The 20,201-nt window shown below is 47.5% G+C and overlaps 2 protein-coding genes across 3 annotated transcripts in view; one reads left to right on the plus strand and one right to left on the minus strand.

Moving 5' to 3' along the window:
* The first annotated feature begins 457 nt into the window (after positions 1–457).
* LOC132398195 (carbohydrate sulfotransferase 9-like) overlaps positions 458–20,201 on the plus strand; it is an 86,795-nt gene continuing 67,051 nt past the window's right edge. For both annotated transcript variants that reach the window (XR_009513572.1, XM_059977285.1), the window contains exon 1: positions 458–613. The gene's annotated coding sequence lies outside the window, so the exon portion shown is untranslated. The remainder of the gene's footprint in view (positions 614–20,201) is intronic.
* Positions 17,738–20,126, minus strand: LOC132404819 (basic proline-rich protein-like). The gene is made up of 2 exons (XM_059989374.1): positions 20,070–20,126; positions 17,738–19,540 (listed from the first exon to the last, which is right to left on the minus strand). Exons 1-2 carry the CDS (start codon positions 20,124–20,126, stop codon positions 17,738–17,740), a joined length of 1,860 nt encoding a protein of 619 aa, XP_059845357.1.

A 20,201-nucleotide genomic window follows, 5' to 3' on the forward strand; every position in this document is an offset into this window, starting at 1 on the left:
GAAAAGATCCAGAGCGTGTGATTACCAATTATGTTCTGCCGCTTCCTGCCTCATATAACATCACATTTAGGCCGTATCAGTTGCGGGCAACTCATTAACTCTGTGTGACATGTCAAAATCGGAGCACTTAACATTAATTTGCGAGAGGATAGCTTTTGGGATATTAAAAAACGGGTCACATCTGAGAGTTTAAGTTGCCTTAATCCAGCTAAAATGAAATCTGTTAATCCAGTGTTCGCTGAAATTTTATCCCCTGAAGCTTTGCGTTGATACCTTCTGCCATTGTAACGTTTCATCTCGCTCTCTCCGCCTCGGAACAAAGCGGTTTAATGCGCCGCCTCTCCGTGTTGGACTGGATCGGGTCGGAGGAGGCCCGCGGTGCTGATTGGCCCGCGGCGGAAGTGTGGCCGCGATCTGCTCGCCTTCGTCGGAGCGGCACAGCAGTCACACTGGAGGTGAAATGTGCCCCCGCCCCTCTCTCCTTCCCACCCCCGAACAACCGAAGTTTCAATTTCTGAGCGGATAGAAGTAGAAAGAGAAGGTGTTTTAGACATTCACTTCTTTCCCAAGAGAAGTTGCTCCGGGATTCCGCGCCTTAAAGAACCCTGTTCTGGTGAGTATTTGTAATCAGTTTCTAACAAAGCAGCTTATCTTTTCTGCCCGGCTCCTCTAAGCGACGTGGAGACTGAATGAACAGACGCCCCCCGTCCTCCCCGGTTGGGCTGTCGGTGTCAGGTGGAGGGTGGGGAGGGGGTTGCTCCTTTGCTCGCCGGAATTTACCCGGGGAGCTCTGTAATTCTGACCCAGTGAGATACGACGGTGCTCGGACCTCGGCTGCTTGTGCAGTGTGGTACCATTCAACAGGGGTTGTTTTCCCTCACTATTCCTTCTTTCCTTCCCAACCACTTCTTCTGCTTCCCCTCCCCAAAAACCAACCACCATCCCTCCCCCATACCAGTCCTCAACTTCACTTCCCCTTTGTCCCTGCCTCATCCCCATAGTACCAAACACAAATGGAGAGAGGACTTGATAGAGGTGTATAAGATTAGAGGCATAGTGGACAGCCAGCGCCTTTTTTTTTCTCAGGATGACAATGAGTGATTTTTTTTTAAAAAGGACGTCCTTTTAGGGAGAGTGGAAGAAAGTCTAAGGGAGATATCAGACGTTTTATTTACTCGGTGAGCTGCGAACCTGAAATGCACTGCCGGGTGTGGTGGTAGAGGCTGACACGATAAGGACATTTAAATATTTCTTCGTTAGGTACAAGCGGCTGTGCATGAGGTAATTATTAGATTGATCACAAAGTCGGTTAAAAGGTTGGCAACAGCATCGTTCTGTATTAAAGAGTTGCAGCTGGTTGTATGAAGGCGTGAGTGAAGGACATAGAGGTAGTTACACCCAAGGCACAGGAAACTGGGTGATAGTCGGGAAGGGGGAAGAGGTTAAAATACCCCTGTGGTCAGGCCCCTCAACAACGGGTATGTATGTCACTTTTGGTACTGTTTGGGGGGAATGACCTAGCAGAGGAAAGTCATTGTGGTCAGGTCTCTGGCTCCCTAACTCAGAAGGGAACGGGCGGGGGGAGGAGAGGTGAACAGTGGTAATAGATAATTCGTTTGTTAGCAGAGAGGACAGTAGGTACTGTGGGTGAGAACAACATTGCTGGATGGTACATTGCTTCCTGGGTGCCAGGGTCCAGGACATCTTGGATCCAGTCCTCAGTATTCTCAAGTGGAAGCGTGAACAGCCAGAGGATGTGATCCATGTACTGGAGGTACCAATAACATAACATTGGTAGGACCAGTGTGGAGGTTCTGCAAAGGGAGTTTGGGGAATTAGGTGCTAAGTTAAAGGGCAGAACCTCCAGGGTTGTAATCTGAGGACATAGCACCGTCTAAGTGGTTTCTGTTTTGAGGATACTAGAACATTAGAACACTAGAATACAATAGCACAGTACAGGCCCTTCAGCCCTCGATGTTGTGCCAACCCCTCTATTTCTTAAAAATGTACTAAACCCACACTACCCTGTAACCCTCTATTTTTCTTTCATCCATGTGCATGTCCAAGAGGCTCTTAAATACCCCTAATGTTTTAGCCTCCACCACCATCCCTGGCAAGTCATTCCAGGCACCCACAACCCTCCTGTGTTTTAAAAAAAAACAAACAAACTTGCCCCTGATGTCTCCCCTAAACTTCCCTCTCTTAACTTTGTACATATGCCCTCTGATGTTTGCTATTGGTGCCCTGGGAAACAGGTACTGACTATCCTAATCTATCAAGTCCCCTCTCATCCTTCTACACTCCAAAGAGAAAAGTCCCAGCTCTGCTAACCTTGCTTCATATGACTTGTTCTCCAAACCAGGCAACATCCTGGTAAATCTCCTGCACCCTCTCCGTAGCTTCCACATCCCTTCTATAATGAAGTGACCAGAACTGAACTCAATACTCTAAGTGTGGTCTCACCAGAGATTTGCGGAGTTGCAACATGATCTCTCTACTTTTGAACTCAATCCCCCTATTAATGAAGCCTAGCATCCCATATGCCGCCTTAACTATCCTATCAACCTGTGCAGCGACCTTGAGGGATGTATGGATTTGAACCCCAAGGTCCGTCCCTCTGTTCATCAACACTCTTAAGTAACCAACCATTAACCCTGTACTCAGCCTTCTGGTTTGTCCTTCCAAAATACATCACCTCACACTTAGCTGGATTGAACTCCATCTGCCACTTTTCTGCCCAACTCTGCATCCTGTCTATATCCTCTTGTGACTTTCAACCTACAGCTCCATCCACAACTCCAATCTTCGTGTCATCCGCAAACTTACTCACCCATCCTTCCGCCTCTTTGTCAGTGTCCAGCACACAGGTCTGTTCTATTTCGACCTCACCCTGATCAAGGTCCTTTTCACTTGTGAATACTAAAGCAAAGTATTCATTTCGGACCTCCCCTGCCTCCAGGCATATGTTGCCTTTAGTGGCCCCACTTTCATTCTTGTCATCCTTCTTCACGTACACATAGAACGCCTTGGGGTTCTCCTTAATTCTACATCCAAGGCCTTCTCATACTCCCTTCAAGCTCTCCTAAGTCCTTTCTTGAACTCCTTCATGGCTACCCTATATTTCTGATGAGCCCTTCCTGCTTCTTATATCTAACATATGCTTCCTTCTTCCTCTTGATGAATTGCCTCACGTGTTTTGTCAGCCATGGTTCCCTTTTCCTACCATTTTTTCCTTGCCTCAGTGGGACAAACCTACCCTGAACCCAGCACAAGTGGTCCCTAAACATCTTCCACATTACTTCTGTGCTTTCACCCTTGAACACCTGTTTCCAATTTACTCTCACTAGTTCCTGCCTCATCCCTTCATAGTTAGCCCTTCCCCAGTTAAGCACTTTACCATTTTGTCTGTTTTTATCCTTTTCCATAGCTATGCTGAAGCTAAGGGAATTGTGGTCACTCTCACCAAAATGCTCCTCCACCAAGAGGTCTGCCACCTGACCAGGTTCATTACCCAGAACTAGATCCAGTATAGCTTCTCCTCTCATCGGCTGGTCCACATGCTGTGTCAGAAATCCTTCTTGAACACACCTGACAAACTCAGCCCCATCTATCCCCCTTGCAGTCAGGAGGTGCCAGTCAATATGAGGAAAGTTGAAATCACCCATAACTACAACCCTGTATTTCCTGCACCATTCTAAAATCTGCCTGCTTATTTGCTCCTTGGTGTCCTGAGGGCTATTTGGGGGCCTATAGACTACTCCAGCAAAATCTTCTCCCACTTCCCACAGCAACCTGGGGTATATCATGTCCGGCCCTGGGGCCTTATCAATCTTGATGTTTTTAAGAAAATCCACCACTACTTCCTTAATCTCCACATTATCCAGCACACAGACCTGTTCACTGTACTGAAGTGAATGGCAAATGTGGTTCACTGCACTGAAGCCCCTTTCAATAAGGTAGGAAGATGGAAATGCAATGAAGAGCAGTTTGCTTGTCAAAGACCAGGAACTTTGTGTGACAGTGTAGCCACATACCACAAAAACCAACATTTCTGAATTTTCATCATTCAGAATTTTGATAATTTCTTCTTGCAAGCTTCCTTTTTGTTCTTCCACCTTGCAAATAAATGGGTTAATTACACAGCCCAGAATTTCCAGATCATTTAAATCCTTGAATCAATTCTGAAAATTTTTCTTTAGTGACTTAAGGTATAAGCAGTACTCTTGTAAATCACTGTCTGTGAAAGAGAGTGCCATATTTTCTGTGCAGGGATACTGTGAGAACATCCTTCTCCCAATGTTTTTTTGTAATTTTCAGATAAAAGTGGACACTAATCTTTTTGTCTGGATTAAATTTAAATCCTCATCCTGCAGTTTCATGTTTAGAATGTACATTTTGGCATACAGATCAGCTAGGTGTGCCACACCTCCACATACATGTCAATCTGGTTTCTCAAACTTTTGTCGACTGAGCAAAAATTTAACCATAGTGTCAAAGCTCAAAGAAACATTTTAAGCGGCAGTCAGTACACTTCAAGTGTGAAAAAGCAAGTGTTCAAACTCTTCCTTGTTACTTTCGTACAATTGGCAAAATATTCTGCTATTTAATGGATGAGCTTTAATCTTGTTGATAGATATTACAAGAGTCATGCTTGAAAAATGTCATGGCTACAGGTTTTGGCTACGAGATGTTGACAACTACACAATGGATTGCAACCAGACTTGAAATTTAATTTTTCATAAGTGCCACTAAACCAGCATGGCGTCCTTTCATGTATGGTGCTCCATCTGTTGCACAAGGAATCATGTTCCTAATTTGAATACTTTTATCCTTTATATACGTTTTGAGCTCACCAATGATTGATTTTCCATTGATATTTGTTTTTACAAAAAAGAATCTAGTTATAAACCTTTCCATTTTTGATAAACTGTACATATGCTATTAGCAATGCCTCATTGTCTCGCAAAATTGACTCACCTAGTTGTATCCCAAATTCAGTTTTTTGTAGCTCTGTGCATAGTTGACACTCAATGTCTTCACTCATTTTGTCAATACGATGAGCTACAGAGTTATTACTCAGAGAAATTGATTTTAAAATACTGGTATCCATTTTGAGAACAGTGGTGAGCACTTCTGATAGAGCAGGCATTACCAATCTTTCACCAATCGTATGAGATTTTCCACACTTTATCATTTTGGAAATGTTATAAAAAGCAATGAGACCACTATCAAGGTCACTTTTAGCTTTCTTGGCAAATGACTCTAGTGTGCAACACTTTTCAAATGCTCCTTTCATCTTCTGGAACTGAGTAATACCATAAGTAGCCTTTTCAGGGCATCTTTTACGGAAGTGTTCCTGCAGCCTTAATGGTTTCATGGCTTCTTTAGACAGTACAGTATTACAAATAAGACACATGGGTGTCACTGATCTGACAGGAATGGAATAAAGCCATAATCTAGGTGTGCAACACTTTGAATTGATGCACTTTCTGTAGTTTCTGTTTCTTAGCAAGAATAGAATTCAGTGCTTCACCACCTTCAGACTTAGAGATCATGCTGTAGATATTTATCCGTACTTAATTTATCTATAATGGGGCTAAATTAAAATAAAAACTTAATGCAGGCTGGGAATGCCTATTGAATGTTGACGACGGCATCGTTGACTTGGATGGTAGTGGCACACAAAGGAACAGTGAGCTGAGAAGTACATTAACGAGGATTTAGATTGGAATCTGAATGTTGGTCAGGATAGATTTGGAGTTAGTGTGATTGATTAATCATATAAGGTCTCTTTATCCCAAAGATGGCTTTTGACCGCACACATGAAGCCAAGGTAGAGAAAATTGAAAGGTTTTGACTTGCCAACTGTCAAATTGCATGAACTTGTTCCATGCTGCGAGTCAAGGGGAACTATTGCTAATTTGGTGCATTCCCAATAATGTCTGGTTGGTAAGGCCAGATGAGATTGCTGAGTTTCTGGCATATTGTGACAATGAGTACTCACTGCCTGCAGAGCTATGGTTCTTGTGTTACAGTGCCTTATACTTTTTTTTGGAAGTGCCTGCTCTACTAACACTTGGTTAGGTTTTGTGCCTCAAGTCAGGGTGCCACTTAGCAATTTTTTTTTCTCTCTCCTTCTCTTCTTCTCCCCCCCCCCCCCCACACACAACATTTTCTACTTCCCCTAATGCCCCCTTGGGACATGTAACGACCCCCGTTAGTAATCACTAATCTAGAGCCTGTTTGATATTGGTCTGAATTAGAACGTACACTGCTACCAAAATGATTGCTGAAATCTGCGGCTAGTAAGATGACAGGCACTTAATCGCAGGGTATTCTAGGTCTGGCGAGCAATATTGGTACGTCACTGACACATTAGTACACCACAAGGAGTTGATCATGAAGCGTACACCTCCATCTCTGCTTTCAAGAGACTCGACCGACCTATCATGACAATGTATTATGAACCCTGTATTTGAATCACTGTGTTCAGCATGGAAGGGGTTAACCAAGATTCCATGAAAGGAAAGGATACAAGTGGTCCTAATGACCCCCTAATACTCTGAGATCATCAACTTTATTTACCAGAGACTGCCAGGGAGACAGTTGGTATCGGGAGTCGAAAATCTTGGTGTTTTTAAATGCGCCATCAGACTAGCACGTTGACCCCACTTCCACTGACAGCATCTTAAAGGGGCAGTGTGCCATCCACAGACCGGTCTATTTCCATCCGTTTTAAGCAGCGATATATCATTCATTACATTAAAGCTTCATTACTGACTGTACGCATCTCAGAGTTCTGGTTCAGGTTAAAGTGAGAACATTTAATGATTTCCATCGTTCTCAATGAGAGCTGCCATTTTGGGTCGTCCATGTTTGGCATCACAGAAGAACGGAGTATTTAGTGAGACTTAATTACAGGAGGGGTAGGACTGGCCTCTCAGTATTCTGAGGTTCTGCTGTTTTAAAATTGATAGAGTGGGAGGGATTTGAGGTGGAGGGGAGGCGGTACTAGTTAGGAAAAATGTCACAGCAGTTCTCTGTCAGGACAGACTGGAGAACTTGTCCAGGGAGGTGTTGTGGGTGAAAGTGAGAAATAAATAAGGTATGACCACATTAATAGGGCTATATTTTCGGCACGGACTAGGAGGGCCGAGATGGCCTGTTTCCATGCTGTGATTGTTATATGGTTATGGTTATAATATAGATCATTCGACAGTCCATAGGACTTAGAGGAGCAAATTTGTAGAGGGATTGTAGAATGTTGCAGAAACATAAGGTTATTATAACTGTAGGTGATTTTAACTGTACATATTGACTGGGACTTTCATACTATAAAAAGGTTAGATGGGATAGAGTTTGTCAAATGTGTTCAGGAAAGTTTCCTTAATCAGTATGTAGAAGATCCAACAAGAGAGTGCGATATTGGATCTGATATGGGGCAATGACAGTGTAGGTGACAGAAGTTTGTGTAGCTAGATACTTCATTGATCCAAAAAGAAATTACAGTGTCATAATAGCATTACAAGTGCACGGATATACAAGTATTAGAAGAAAAGTATGAAAGAATAAAAAATGAGTTGCCTCAAACAGTCCAACAGGAGGGGGTCATCACTTCCCCAGCTATTGGTTGACTCATCATAGAGCCTAATGGCCGAGAGTAAGAATGATCTCATATAGCACTCTTCGGAGTAGCACAGTTGTCTTAGTCTATCACTAATAAGTGTTCCTCTGTTCAGCCAAGGTGGCATGCAGAGAGTTGAGAAACATTGTCCAGAATTGCCAGGATTTTCAGTAGGGTCCTTTGTTTTGCCACAGCCTCCAGTATGTCCAGTTTGGCTCCTGTAACAGAGCCAGCCTTTCGAAACAGTTTAATCACCTGTGTTGAAACCATTGCCCCAGCACACCACCACACAGAAGATTGCACTGGTGACAACAGACTGGTAGAACATGTGAAGGAGAGGCCTGCGTACTCCAAAGGACCTCAGTCTTCACAGGAAGTAGGGGTGACTCGAGCCCTTCGCAGCTTCTGTGTTGGTGCTCCACTCAAGTCTGTCATCCAGGTGAACCCCCAGGTACTTGAAGGTCCTCACCATCAAGAGTAACAGGGAACAGTGCAGGCTTATCCTTCCTGAAGTCCATCATTGTCTCTTTTGTCTTACTGATGTTGAGTTGCAGATGATTCAGCTCGCACCATTTGACAGAGGTGAACACTCTGCACCCAGTGACCACAAAGCAATTTATTTTAAAGTAAATATGCAAAAAAAATAGGTCTCGGCTTTAGGTTGGAATTCTGAATTGGAGAATGGCCAATTTTGATAGTATCAGAAATGATCTGCCAAGTGGATACTACAGAGAGAGTTCAGAGAAGAATTTTCACCCACTTTCAGCTAAGGTGAGTGGGAGGACGGATGATTGGGAAGTTTTTAAGGAACAACAGAACTTAACTAAAAAGGCAATGCGGGGAGAAAAAATGAGGTACGAAAGCAAGCTAGCCAGGAATATAAAGGAAGATAGCAAAAGCTTTTTTAGGTATGTGAAGAGAAAGAAGATAGTTAAGAACAATGTTGGGCCCTTGAAGAATGAATTGGGTGAAATTGTTATGGGAAACAGAGAAAAGGCAGAAGAATTTAATGAGTACTTTAGATCTGTTTTCACTAAGGAAGACACAAGCAATCTCCCAGATGTATGGATGGGCCAAGGACATAGGGTAACAGAGGAAATGAAACAGACTGACATTAGGAAGGAAACGGTGATGAGAAGACTGATGGGACTGAAGGCTGACAGATCCCCAGGTCCAGATGGTCTGCATCCTAGGGTACTAAAGGAGGTGGCCCTGGAAATTGCGGAGGCATTGGGAATCATTTTTCAATGTTCCTTAGATTCAGGATCAGTTCCTGAGGATTGGAGAATGGCTAATGTTATCCCACTTTTTAAGAAAGGAGGGAGGGAGAAAACAGAGAACTATTGACCTGTCAGCCTGACATCGGTGGTGGGGAAGATGCTAGAGTCCATTGTTAAGGATGAAATGGTGGCATATCTAGATAGCAGTGATAGGACTGGGCCGAGCCAGCATGGATTTACCAAGGGTAAATCATGCTTGACTAATCTGTTGGAGTTTTTCGAGGATGTAACCAGGAAGTTAGACGGGGGAGATCCAGTGGATGTAGTGTACTTCGGTTTTCAGAAGGCATTTGATAAGGTCCCACATAGGAGATTGGTGGGTAAAATCAAAGCTCAGGGCATCGGGGGGAAGACATTGACATGGATAGAAAACTGGTTGGCAGATAGAAAGCAAAGGGTAGTGGTGAATGGGTGTTTCTCGGAATGGCAGGTGGTAACTAGTGGGGTGGCACAGGGCTCAGTATTGGGACCACAGCTGTTTACAATTTACGTCAATGATTTGGATGAAGGCATTGAAAATAACATCAGCAAATTTGCTAATGATACTAAGCTGGGTGGCAGTGTGACATGTGATGAGGATGTTAGGAGACTTCAGGGTGACTTGGATAGGCTGGGTGAGTGGGCAGATACTTGGCAGATGACGTTTAATGTGAATAAGTGTGAGGTTATCCACTTTGGGAGTAAACAGGAAGGCAGATTATTATCTGAACTGTGTAGAGTTAGGTAAGGGAGAAATACAAAGAGATCTAGGAGTCCTTGTTCATCAGTCACTAAAGGTGAATGAGCAAGTGCAGCAGGCAGTGAAGAAGGCTAATGGAATGTTGGCCTTTATTACAAAGGGAATTGAGTACAAGAGCAAGGAAATCCTCTTGCATTTGTACAGAGCCCTGGTGAGACCACACCTGGAGTATTGTGTACAGTTTTGGTCTCCAGGGTTAATGAAGGACATCCTGGCTGTGGAGGAAATGCAGCGCAGATTCACGAGGTTAATTCCTGGGATGTCTGGACTGTCTTACGCAGAGAGGTTAGAGAGACTGGGCTTGTACACGCTGGAATTAAGGAGATTGAGAGGGGATCTGATTGAAACATATAAGATTATTAAGGGATTGGACAAGATAGAGGTAGGAAATATGTTCCAGATGCTGGGAGAGTCCAGTACCAGAAGGCATGGTTTGAGAATAAGGGGTAGGTCATTTAGGATAGAGTTAAGGAAAAACTTCTTCTCCCAGAGAGTTGTGGGGGTCTGGAATGCGCTGCCCTGGAAGGCAGTGGAGGCCAATTCTCTGGATGCTTTCAAGAAGGAGCTAGATAGGTATCATGGATACCTATGGTATCTATCAAGGGATATGGGGACAAGGCAGGAACTGGGTATTGATAGTAGTTGATCAGCCATGATCTCAAAATGGCGGTGCAGGCTCGAAGGGCCGAATGGTCTACTTCTGCACCTATTGTCTATAAGAATTACAAGAATGTTGCCTGGAATGGAGAGCATGCCTTATGAGAGTGGGTTCAGTGAACATAGCCTTTTCTCCTTGGAGTGATGGTGAATGAAAGGTGAACTGATAGAAGTGTATAAGATGAGAGGCATTGATCATGTGGATAGCCAGAGGCTTTTTCCCAGGGCTGAAATAGCTAACACAAGGGGGCATGGTTTTAAGGTGCTTGGACGTAGGTTTGGGAGGAGGGGGAGGGATGTCAGAGGTTAGTTTTTCACACAGAGAGTGGTGGATGTGTGGAATGCACTGCCAGCGAAGGTGGTAGAGGCAGATACAATAGGGTCTTTTAAGAGACTCTTAGATAGGTACATAGAGCTTAGAAAAATAGACAGCTATGCAGTAGGAAAATCCTAGGCAGTTTCTAGAGTAGGTTACATGGTTGGAACAACATTGTGGGCCGAAGGGCCTGTAATGTCCTGTAGGTTTCTATGTCATACGTGTGAAAAAGACTAAACACAAAGCAGGAAATTGTATGCTGATGAGTCTGATATCATTTGTGGGAGGTTTTTGCAAGGTACACTCAGGCCAGAAATAAGAGTATTTGGATAGACGTGGACTGATTAAGCATAGTCAGTATGGCGAGGTGTTTGGTAGATCAGTCTAACCCAGGGGTCAGCAACCTTTACCACTGAAAGAGCCACTTGGACCCGTTTCCCACAGAAAAGAAAACACTGGGAGCCGCAAAACCCGTTTGACATTTAAAATGAAATAACACTGCATACAACGTTTTTTTTTGCCTTTATGCTATGTATAAACAAACTATAATGTGTTGCATTTATGAAATTGATGAACTCCTGCAGAAAAAACGAAATTACATTTCTGCATGCAACAAAAACATTTTGAACTCCGAAAAAAAGACGTTGGGTTGAAAGTTACTTTTAAGTAAAATATTCAATGTCTATTTGAGTCCTTCTTGTATTTATGAAAAACGCCGAACTTAAATTTTCCGCCAGCAGCAAACCAAAAATAACGTCAGCCAGCTGTCATCCTGAAAAATGAAAGGACTATTTCACTGAACTATGAAAAAATATGAATATAAGTAAAATAATAGGCAATTAAAATATTTATCATACTTGGTTAATGGGATTTCTGCTCCTGGACCTCAGCGCACAGCGTCTGCACATCAGGGCTGTATGATGTCACCTTCATCTTTACACAGGATCGCAAGCTGTCATCTGTGAGGTTTTCAATATCACTCCATTTGTGTTTCTGAGCAAGAACGGCCTTCTGACGGGCAACATCTTCAAGGTCTGCTGTCAAGCGTCTAAACTTGGACACCCATATGTCTTTGTCGGCTATGTCGGCCAGTTCCATCTCAAGATCAGGTTGACTCACACCTGCCAATGCAGTCGTATTCAGTAGGGAAGGATCGATGCTTAAGGGAGTGACCGGGAAGGATAATGTGTTTTTTTCCTCTCTGAACTCACAGAAGCGTTTCCCAAACGATGTTTGCATTGCGATGATTGCAGAATGTAAATACTCCGAAATTATTATGTCGTGACCTTGTTTGAACTCTCTCAAATTGGGGAAGTGAGACAAAGTGCCTTTCTGTAAATCTCTGGCAAGCACTGTCAACTTGCGCTCGAATGCCAAAACATCCTCCAACATGTGCAGGGCTGTACGTCCTTTCCCCTGAAGAGCTGTGTTCAGCGTGTTCAGGTGCGCTGTCATGTCTACCATGAAGTGTAGCTTTTCCAGCCACTCTGGCTGTTCCAGCTCAGGAAAGGTGAGCCCTTTGCTGCCCAGGAAAGTTTTCACTTCTTCCAGACACGCGACAAAGCGTTTCAGCACCTTCCGTCTGGACAGCCAGCGATAAAAACACGTTGTAGCGGTGTCAGTAAACTGCAGTCAAAGATAGCTTTATTCGAACTAAACAGCCTTGCTTTTAAGCCTCCCTCAACCCAGCCCCCATGGACGCAGATGCTGCAAAAGACGCGTACTCACAAACCCCCGTAGGCTATCTCCCTTAGCCGGAATGCCGGCTAATTGTGAGCCGTTTCGGATGTGGCAGGAAATGTACAAGATCACCATAATTACATTTCAAAAGCTAACAAACTAACATAAAATACATTTTAATTAAATACTGACCAATTATTTCCCAAAGCCACAGGGAGCCGCAGCACAGAGGTGAAAGAGCCACAAATGGCTCGGGAGCCGCAGGTTGCCGACCCCCGGTCTAACCAATCTTGTAGGGTTGTTCAAGGAAGTTACCAGAAAGTGGATGAGGGCAAGGCAGTGAATGTTTATTCTATGGACTTTAGCAAGGTGTTTGACAAGGTCCCTCATGGGAGGTTCAGTCGCTCGGCATTTCAGATGAGGTAGTCAATTGGATTGACTTTGGCTTTGTGGGCGAAGCCAGAGAGTGGTGGTAGATGGTTGCCTCTCTGACTGTGTGCACAGGGGTGAGTGCTGGGTCTGTTGTTTGCCATCTATCTCAGGGGTCACCAACCTTTTCTGCACCACTGACCGGTTTAATATTGACAATATTCTTGCAGACAGGCTGACCGGCGGGGGAGGAGTGGTGAGAGGTGTCAATCACGACCAGAATAAAGGTGACAATTCAACTATAAGTCACTTATAAGTGGCTAATACACTTAATTTCATTTCTAAAAGGGTTTATCTAACGAATTTAATTCTAAACACACAGCGCATATTTTCCTCATATGAACATATAAAATCATTGCAACACACCGGTGGGAGGGCAAGGTCAGGGGCTGGAGGTCCCCGTACTGGGGCCGCGGCGGTCGCAGTCAGGAGAGAGCGCACACCCCCCCCAGTAGGTAGGTAGGATCTATCGGCTGACAAAAGTTTGACCAAGGAGTGCCACAGGGCGCGCGCCTGTCTCCCCCCCGGTAGACAGGGAGGATCTATCGTCCGACATGTTTGTCTCGAGGGATAACTTTCAGTAGATCGCAGCGAGGTAGCTGCTCTGCTACTTACAAAACCCTGAGCCCGAATTAGGTCATCCGCGAATATTTTAGCACCGGGTTCCCCACAAACATTCGGTGTGCTAAACAGGTTTAGAGGCGGTGCCCATCTGTCCGAGCTGCAGGCCAATAGCAGCGACACTTCCCACTGGTTGCAAGTGGTGGCTGGTTACCCGAGGCCAACCAGTGATCCCTGGCGTGAGGGTATCACTGCATTTAGGCGACTGATGACCTTGCGTGGATAATGACCTCGTGTGGGTTCAAGTTCAACAGTAGGCGTGACAGGGAATGAGGAAAGGTGCAGCTGACGCGTTGTTTCATATTGCCAAATCATGTCATTTCCTCGCAGCCCAGTGGTTGGGGACCACTGATCTATATCAATGGATGAAAATATAATTAGCCGAATCAGGCAAATCTGCAGATGACACTAAGATTAGGAATGTGGTGGACAGTTAGGAAGGCTATGATGGCTTGCAGGGGGACCTGCATCAGATGGAAAAATAGGATGAAAAATGCCAGATGGAATTTAATACAGACAAGTTCAAGGTATTGTCCTTCAGTAGGACCAATCAGGGTAGTTTTACACAGTGAAGTGTAGAGCACTGAGGAATGTGGTAGGGATTTGGGGATACAGGTCCATAATTCATTGAAAGCAGCATCACAGGTTGATAGGGTCATAAAGGAAGCTTCTGGCACATTGGCCTTCATAAACCATTGCATTGAGTGCAGGAGTTAGGATGTTATGTTGAAGTTGTATAAAATGTTGGTGAGGCCTAATTTGGAGTATTATGTGTAGTTTTGGTCAACTACCTAAAGGAAAGGTGTAAGTAAGGTTTGAAAGAATGCAGAGTTAATTTACATTGCCAGGTTTGTAGAATCTGAGTTATAAAGAAAGGTTGAATAGCTTAGAACTTTATTGCTTAGAATGTAGGAGATTTGCTGGAGGTAGACAATGTTATGAGGGTATAGACAGGATGAATGCAAGTAGGCTTTTTCCACTGAGGTTGGGTGGAACTTCAACTGGCAGTCATGGGTTAAGGGTGAAAGGTGAGGGGAAGCTTCTTCACTCATAGGGTTGTGAGAGAGTGGAATGAGCTGCCAGCATAGTGCACATGAGCTCGATTTCAACATTTAAGCAGAATTTGGATAGGTACGTTGTGTGTAGAAGGCTGTGGTCCTGGTGCAGGTTGATGGGAGCAGGCAATATAAATGGTTCAGCAAGAACTAAATGAAGATTCTGATTCTATGTTCTGTAACCAATTTCCAGATACCTCACAGTTCCACAGGCGTCAATCCATACCTTGGGTGCTATCTGTGTGTAGTTGTTCATTCTCCCTATAACCTCGCGGGGTTACCTTTGGTATACCTGTTTCCTCTGTCTGGTGTGTGGGATGCTGGGTTTGTTGGCTGCTGTATGTTGTCCCCATTGTGTGAGTGAGGGGTGCCATCTGGAGAGCTGTGGGGAAGAATAGAAAACAGGATTTTTGTAGAATGATGGTAAATGAATGAAAATCTGCTGGAGGAACTTAGTAGATCGAGCAACATCTGTGGGAGGAAAGGAATAGTTGATGTTCCGGGCTGAAACCCTAACTTTGTGTTTCAGCCCAAAACCTCGACAATCCCTTCCATAACTCCCACCGCCACTGAGTTCTTCCAGCAGAATGTTTGTTACTCCAGTTTCCAGCATCTGCGTTCTCTTGTATCTTTATAATGGTTAGTAGAGACGAGGTGGGCCAAAGTGTCTGTTTCTGTGCAGAGAAACAGACACTCTAAAGAAATTCATAGGGTACAGGGGATGGGGATCACAGCATCTGCAGTAAGGCATCAAGACAATATGAGAGGTGGTGGCAAAAGGTCAACTCTGATCTTCAACCTGATTCTAGGGCGAAGCTGTTGCCAGGACATCAACTTCCTCGGCTTAAAACAAATTAACTGTGGAATGGCCCTGCTTCCTGTGCCCCAGTTGCTTCTGAAAGGCAAATCCCTTACCTTCTGAAACTCCGTGAGGTAAGGAAGGGGGGAGGTTAAAGGAGTTAGACATGGAACAATATAGCACAGGGACAAGCCCTTCAGTTCACAATGTCTGTACTTCTATAAAATCATTTTAATCTAGTATCATTTGCCCATTTATGATGCACATTCCTCCCTTCACAGCCTGTTCATCTGTCTAAATGTCTTTATCATATCTGTTCCATCACTGTCCCAACAGTCTGGTCCAAGTACCTACCATGCTCTTTTTTTTAAAAGGAAAAGTAAAGAACGTAATATTTTGCCTCATTATTCTCATAAGGAAGCACTGCATGAAATGGTGCCCTTCAGCCCAAAAGGTTCAGGACCTCCTTTGAACTTTCCTCATCTCACCTAAAAGTTATGCCCTCTAGTATTTGACATTTCTACCCTGGGAGAAGTCTCCTTTCATCTACCTTTGCCTCTGATATACTTCTATCATGTCTCCACTCAGCCTCTGCTTGAGTCGAAACAATCCAAGTTTGTTTAAACTCTCCTAGTTAATACTCTCCAACCCAGGTGAACTACATTTGCACTCTTTCCAAAGCCTCCACATCTTTCCCTTAGTACAATGACAAGAACAAACCACTTTCCTCCAAATGACATCCAACTAAAAAGTTTTATGCAGCTACAACATGATTTCCCAATTATTTTCACCCAGAGGGTGATTCTTGAGTATTATATGCAGTTCTGGTCAGACCATTAAGGGAAGGATGGTGGAGACTTAAAGAAGGGTGCAGAACAGGTCCACCAGGATGCTGTCTGTATTAGAGGGTACGAGTTATAAGGACAGGTTAGATAAACCTGGTTTGTGTTCTCTGGAGCATCAGAGGCTCAGTGGAAACCTGAACAAACTTTGAAGTTATGAAAGGCATAGATAGGGCAGACAGTCAGAATCTCTTTCCCAGGGTAGAAATCTCAAATGCTAGAGGGCATGTGTTTAAGGTGAGGGGGAGAGTTTGAAGTTCAAATTTTTAATTTTCTAACTTAATGATGGATGTCTAGAAAGCTTTGCTGGGGTAGCCCTGATAATGGTGTTCAAGAGGCTTTTAGATGGACACATGCATATATAGGAATGTAAGGGTATGAATCATATGCAGGCAGAAGACATTTAGTTTAGTATAGGCACAATGGGCTGAAGGGTCTGTTCCTGTGCTAAATTTCTTTATTCAATAACAGACTCACAGAGTGCAGTGTCATTTGAACTTTCTATGTTGTCTTTTGTAACCTGAGAGGATGTAGAGACAGAAGCAGCAGCTGGCAATTTGACCCATCATGCCTGTCCTATGCGATTATGGCTGATCATTTACCTTGGCATCACTTCCCTGTATTAACCATGTATCCCTTGATCACCTTCATAACCAAAAATCTTATCAATCTCTCTTGATTGTATGCAGTAATAGAGCCTCCACAGTCCTCTTGGGGAGGGAATTCAAATGATACTAGTCACTGGATGAAGAAATTCATCTTTGCCCTGAATGATCGGCCACTGTATTTTGAGTCTGTGTCTCATGATTTTAGACAAGTGAATATCCTCCCCACATCTGGTCTGTCAAACCCCAGAAGATATGAGTTTAAATGAGGTCACCTCTCTTTCTATTAAATCCTTATTCATTGCTTAATCCTTAGACTGTTATCCTTTGCTGCAATGTAGAGCGTATGTCCTGTCCAAGAGGGCTTTATACTAAGCGAGGGACTGATTTGAAATAATCCAAACGTTGAACTGTTTTGAAGGAAATTAATAATCGTGATTCGCTTAGTAACTGGTTTCAGCATTAAGATCACTGATGGACTTAAGGGTAAATGATATTAGTACTTCGCTTAGTTTTTAGTTTAAGAGAATGTTTCCAGGCCTGTGGTAACTGGAATATACCGAAGATGGTATTCTGGCATGTCAGGACAGACAGATAAAATGTTCAGCTCAGCAGCAGAAGTCAGTCTCTGTAAATCCAGTTGGGAATTTGCATTAAAACTACCTAGAAATGTGGAGTTTGAAGCCACAGGGAGGTGTTGAGGTGAACGTCAGAGATTGGTTTGAGGGGAAGCTAGAGAAACATGGGGGGCAGGGGTGTTTTGGTGAGATATGGGAGAGGGCTCATAAGAGACACAAATTCAGTAGTCTGCTTCTCTGTTGTCTTTAGGTCTGTACAGAGAATTTATTACTACCACACAATCCCTGCAGGGGCTGTTCAGCCTGCAAGTCACAGAGCCTGCCAGTTACACACTGACTTTTCCTGTAACTCATTCCACCTAACATTCCCATCCCCTCTCCCTCCACTCCCACTCACCTACACCAAAGATTAATCCATTGTGGCCAACAGGGAGAGCATGTAAATACCCTACAGAGAGCTCTCTGGGTTCTAACCCGAATTAACCTGGCCCGCGGGGCGGCGTGCCACCCTGTCAGACCCGGGCCGCGGGGCGGCGTGCCACCCTGTCGGGACCCGGGCCGCGGGGCGGCGTGCCACCCTGTCGGGACCCGGGCCGCGGGGCGGCGTGCCACCCTGTCGGGACCCGGGCCGCGGGGCGGCGTGCCACCCTGTCGGGACCCGGGCCGCGGGGCGGCGTGCCACCCTGTCGGGACCCGGGCCGCGGGGCGGCGTGCCACCCTGTCGGGACCCGGGCTGTGGGGTAGACCCAGGCTGTGGGGCGGCGTGCCACCCTGTCGGGGCGCGGGCCGCGGGGCGGCGTGCCACCCTGTCGGGGCGCGGGCCGCGGGGCGGCGTGCCACCCTGTCGGGACGCGGGCCGCGGGGCGGCGTGCCACCCTGTCGGGACCCGGGCTGTGGGGTAGACCCAGGCTGTGGGGCGGCGTGCCACCCTGTTGGGACCCGGGCTGTGGGGTAGACCCAGGCTGTGGGGCGGCGTGCCACCCTGTCGGGACCCGGGCTGTGGGGCGGCGTGCCACCCTGTCGGGACCCGGGCTGTGGGGCGGCGTGCCACCCTGTCGGGACGCGGGCCGCGGGGCGGCGTGCCACCCTGTCGGGACGCGGGCCGCGGGGCGGCGTGCCACCCTGTCGGGACCCGGGCCGTGGGGTAGACCCAGGCTGTGGGGCGGCGTGCCACCCTGTCGGGACCCGGGCTGTGGGGTGGCGTGCCACCCTGTCGGGACCCGGGCTGTGGGGTGGCGTGCCACCCTGTCGGGACCCGGGCTGTGGGGCGGCGTGCCACCCTGTCGGGACCCGGGCCGCGGGGCGGCGTGCCACCCTGTCGGGACCCGGGCCGCGGGGCGGCGTGCCACCCTGTCGGGACCCGGGCCGCGGGGTAGACCCAGGCTGTGGGGCGGCGTGCCACCCTGTTGGGACCCGGGCTGTGGGGCGGCGTGCCACCCTGTCGGGACCCGGGCCGCGGGGCGGCGTGCCACCCTGTCGGGACCCGGGCCGCGGGGCGGCGTGCCACCCTGTCGGGACCCGGGCCGCGGGGCGGCGTGCCACCCTGTCGGGACCCGGGCCGCGGGGCGGCGTGCCACCCTGTCGGGACCCGGGCCGCGGGGTAGACCCAGGCTGTGGGGCAGTGTGCCACCCTGTCGGGACCCGGGCCGCGGGGCAGCGTGCCACCCTGTCGGGACCCGGGCCGCGGGGTAGACCCAGGCTGTGGGGCGGCGTGCCACCCTGTTGGGACCCGGGCTGTGGGGCAGCGTGCCACCCTGTCGGGACCCGGGCTGTGGGGCGGCGTGCCACCCTGTCGGGACCCGGGCCGCGGGGCGGCGTGCCACCCTGTCGGGACCCGGGCCGCGGGGCGGCGTGCCACCCTGTCGGGACCCGGGCCGCGGGGCGGCGTGCCACCCTGTCGGGACCCGGGCCGCGGGGCGGCGTGCCACCCTGTCGGGACCCGGGCCGCGGGGCAGCGTGCCACCCTGTCGGGACCCGGGCCGCGGGGTAGACCCAGGCTGTGGGGCAGTGTGCCACCCTGTCGGGACCCGGGCCGTGGGGTAGACCCAGGCTGTGGGGCGGCGTGCCACCCTGTCGGGACCCAGGCCGTGGGGTAGACCCAGGCTGTGGGGCGGCGTGCCACCCTGTTGGGACCCGGGCTGTGGGGCAGCGTGCCACCCTGTCGGGACCCGGGCCGTGGGGTAGACCCAGGCTGTGGGGCGGCGTGCCACCCTGTTGGGACCCGGGCTGTGGGGCAGCGTGCCACCCTGTTGGGACCCGGGCTGTGGGGCAGCGTGCCACCCTGTGGGACCCGGGCTGTGGGGCAGCGTGCCACCCTGTTGGGACCCGGGCTGTGGGGCAGCGTGTCACCCTGTTAGACCCGGGTTGTGGGGCAGCGTGCCACCTTGTCGGGCCACGGGGCGGTGAGGCAGCAGCACCTGTGGCTGTGTGCCACCCTATCAAAGGTGAGGAAAAGGATTACTTCTCAACTGCGGATTGTCAGGTTTCTGTTGTGTTCATGAGTTCATTGAGGCATGGCTACAGTGAGAAGCTGTCTTACATTGGCATCACAGACACATGATATAGACAACACTACAACAATTATACAGTGCAAGACAGCAAGGAGAAAACACAATCAGAGACAAGTCTACTGTAGTGCAAGATTGGTTGGTAATGCAAGAGTTGGTCGGTAGTGTTCCATTACTGAGGTAGGTTTAGAGTTGTGTGCAGGTTGGTTCAATCACCTGATGGTTGTAGCAAAGTTCCTGTTCCTTCACCTGGTGGTACGGGACTTGAGGCTTCTGACAGTAGTGATGAGAAGAAGGCATGACCTGGATGGGAGGGACCCATGCTGATAGATGCTACCTTCTTGAGGCAGTGCTTTCTGTAGATGCTGTCACTGGTGAGGAGGGCTATGCTCATGTTGGAGCATGCTGTGTCCATCTACTCTCTGCAGCCTCTTGTGTTTGTGCATTGGAATTGCCATGGTGCATTCAG

The sequence above is a fragment of the Hypanus sabinus genome, chromosome 1 (genome assembly GCF_030144855.1).
Source record: "Hypanus sabinus isolate sHypSab1 chromosome 1, sHypSab1.hap1, whole genome shotgun sequence".
NCBI classification, from domain to species: Eukaryota; Metazoa; Chordata; class Chondrichthyes; order Myliobatiformes; family Dasyatidae; genus Hypanus; species Hypanus sabinus.

Bases quoted from the DNA above. Each gene is read 5' to 3' on its own strand.
- LOC132404819 (XM_059989374.1), bottom strand. From the start codon at position 20,126: ATGAGCATAGCCCTCCTCACCAGTGACAGCATCTACAGAAAGCACTGC. The intron at 19,541-20,069 runs GTAGCATCTATC...GGGTCCCAACAG, and splicing joins GAAAGCACTGCCTCAAGAAG to GGTGGCACGCTGCCCCACAG.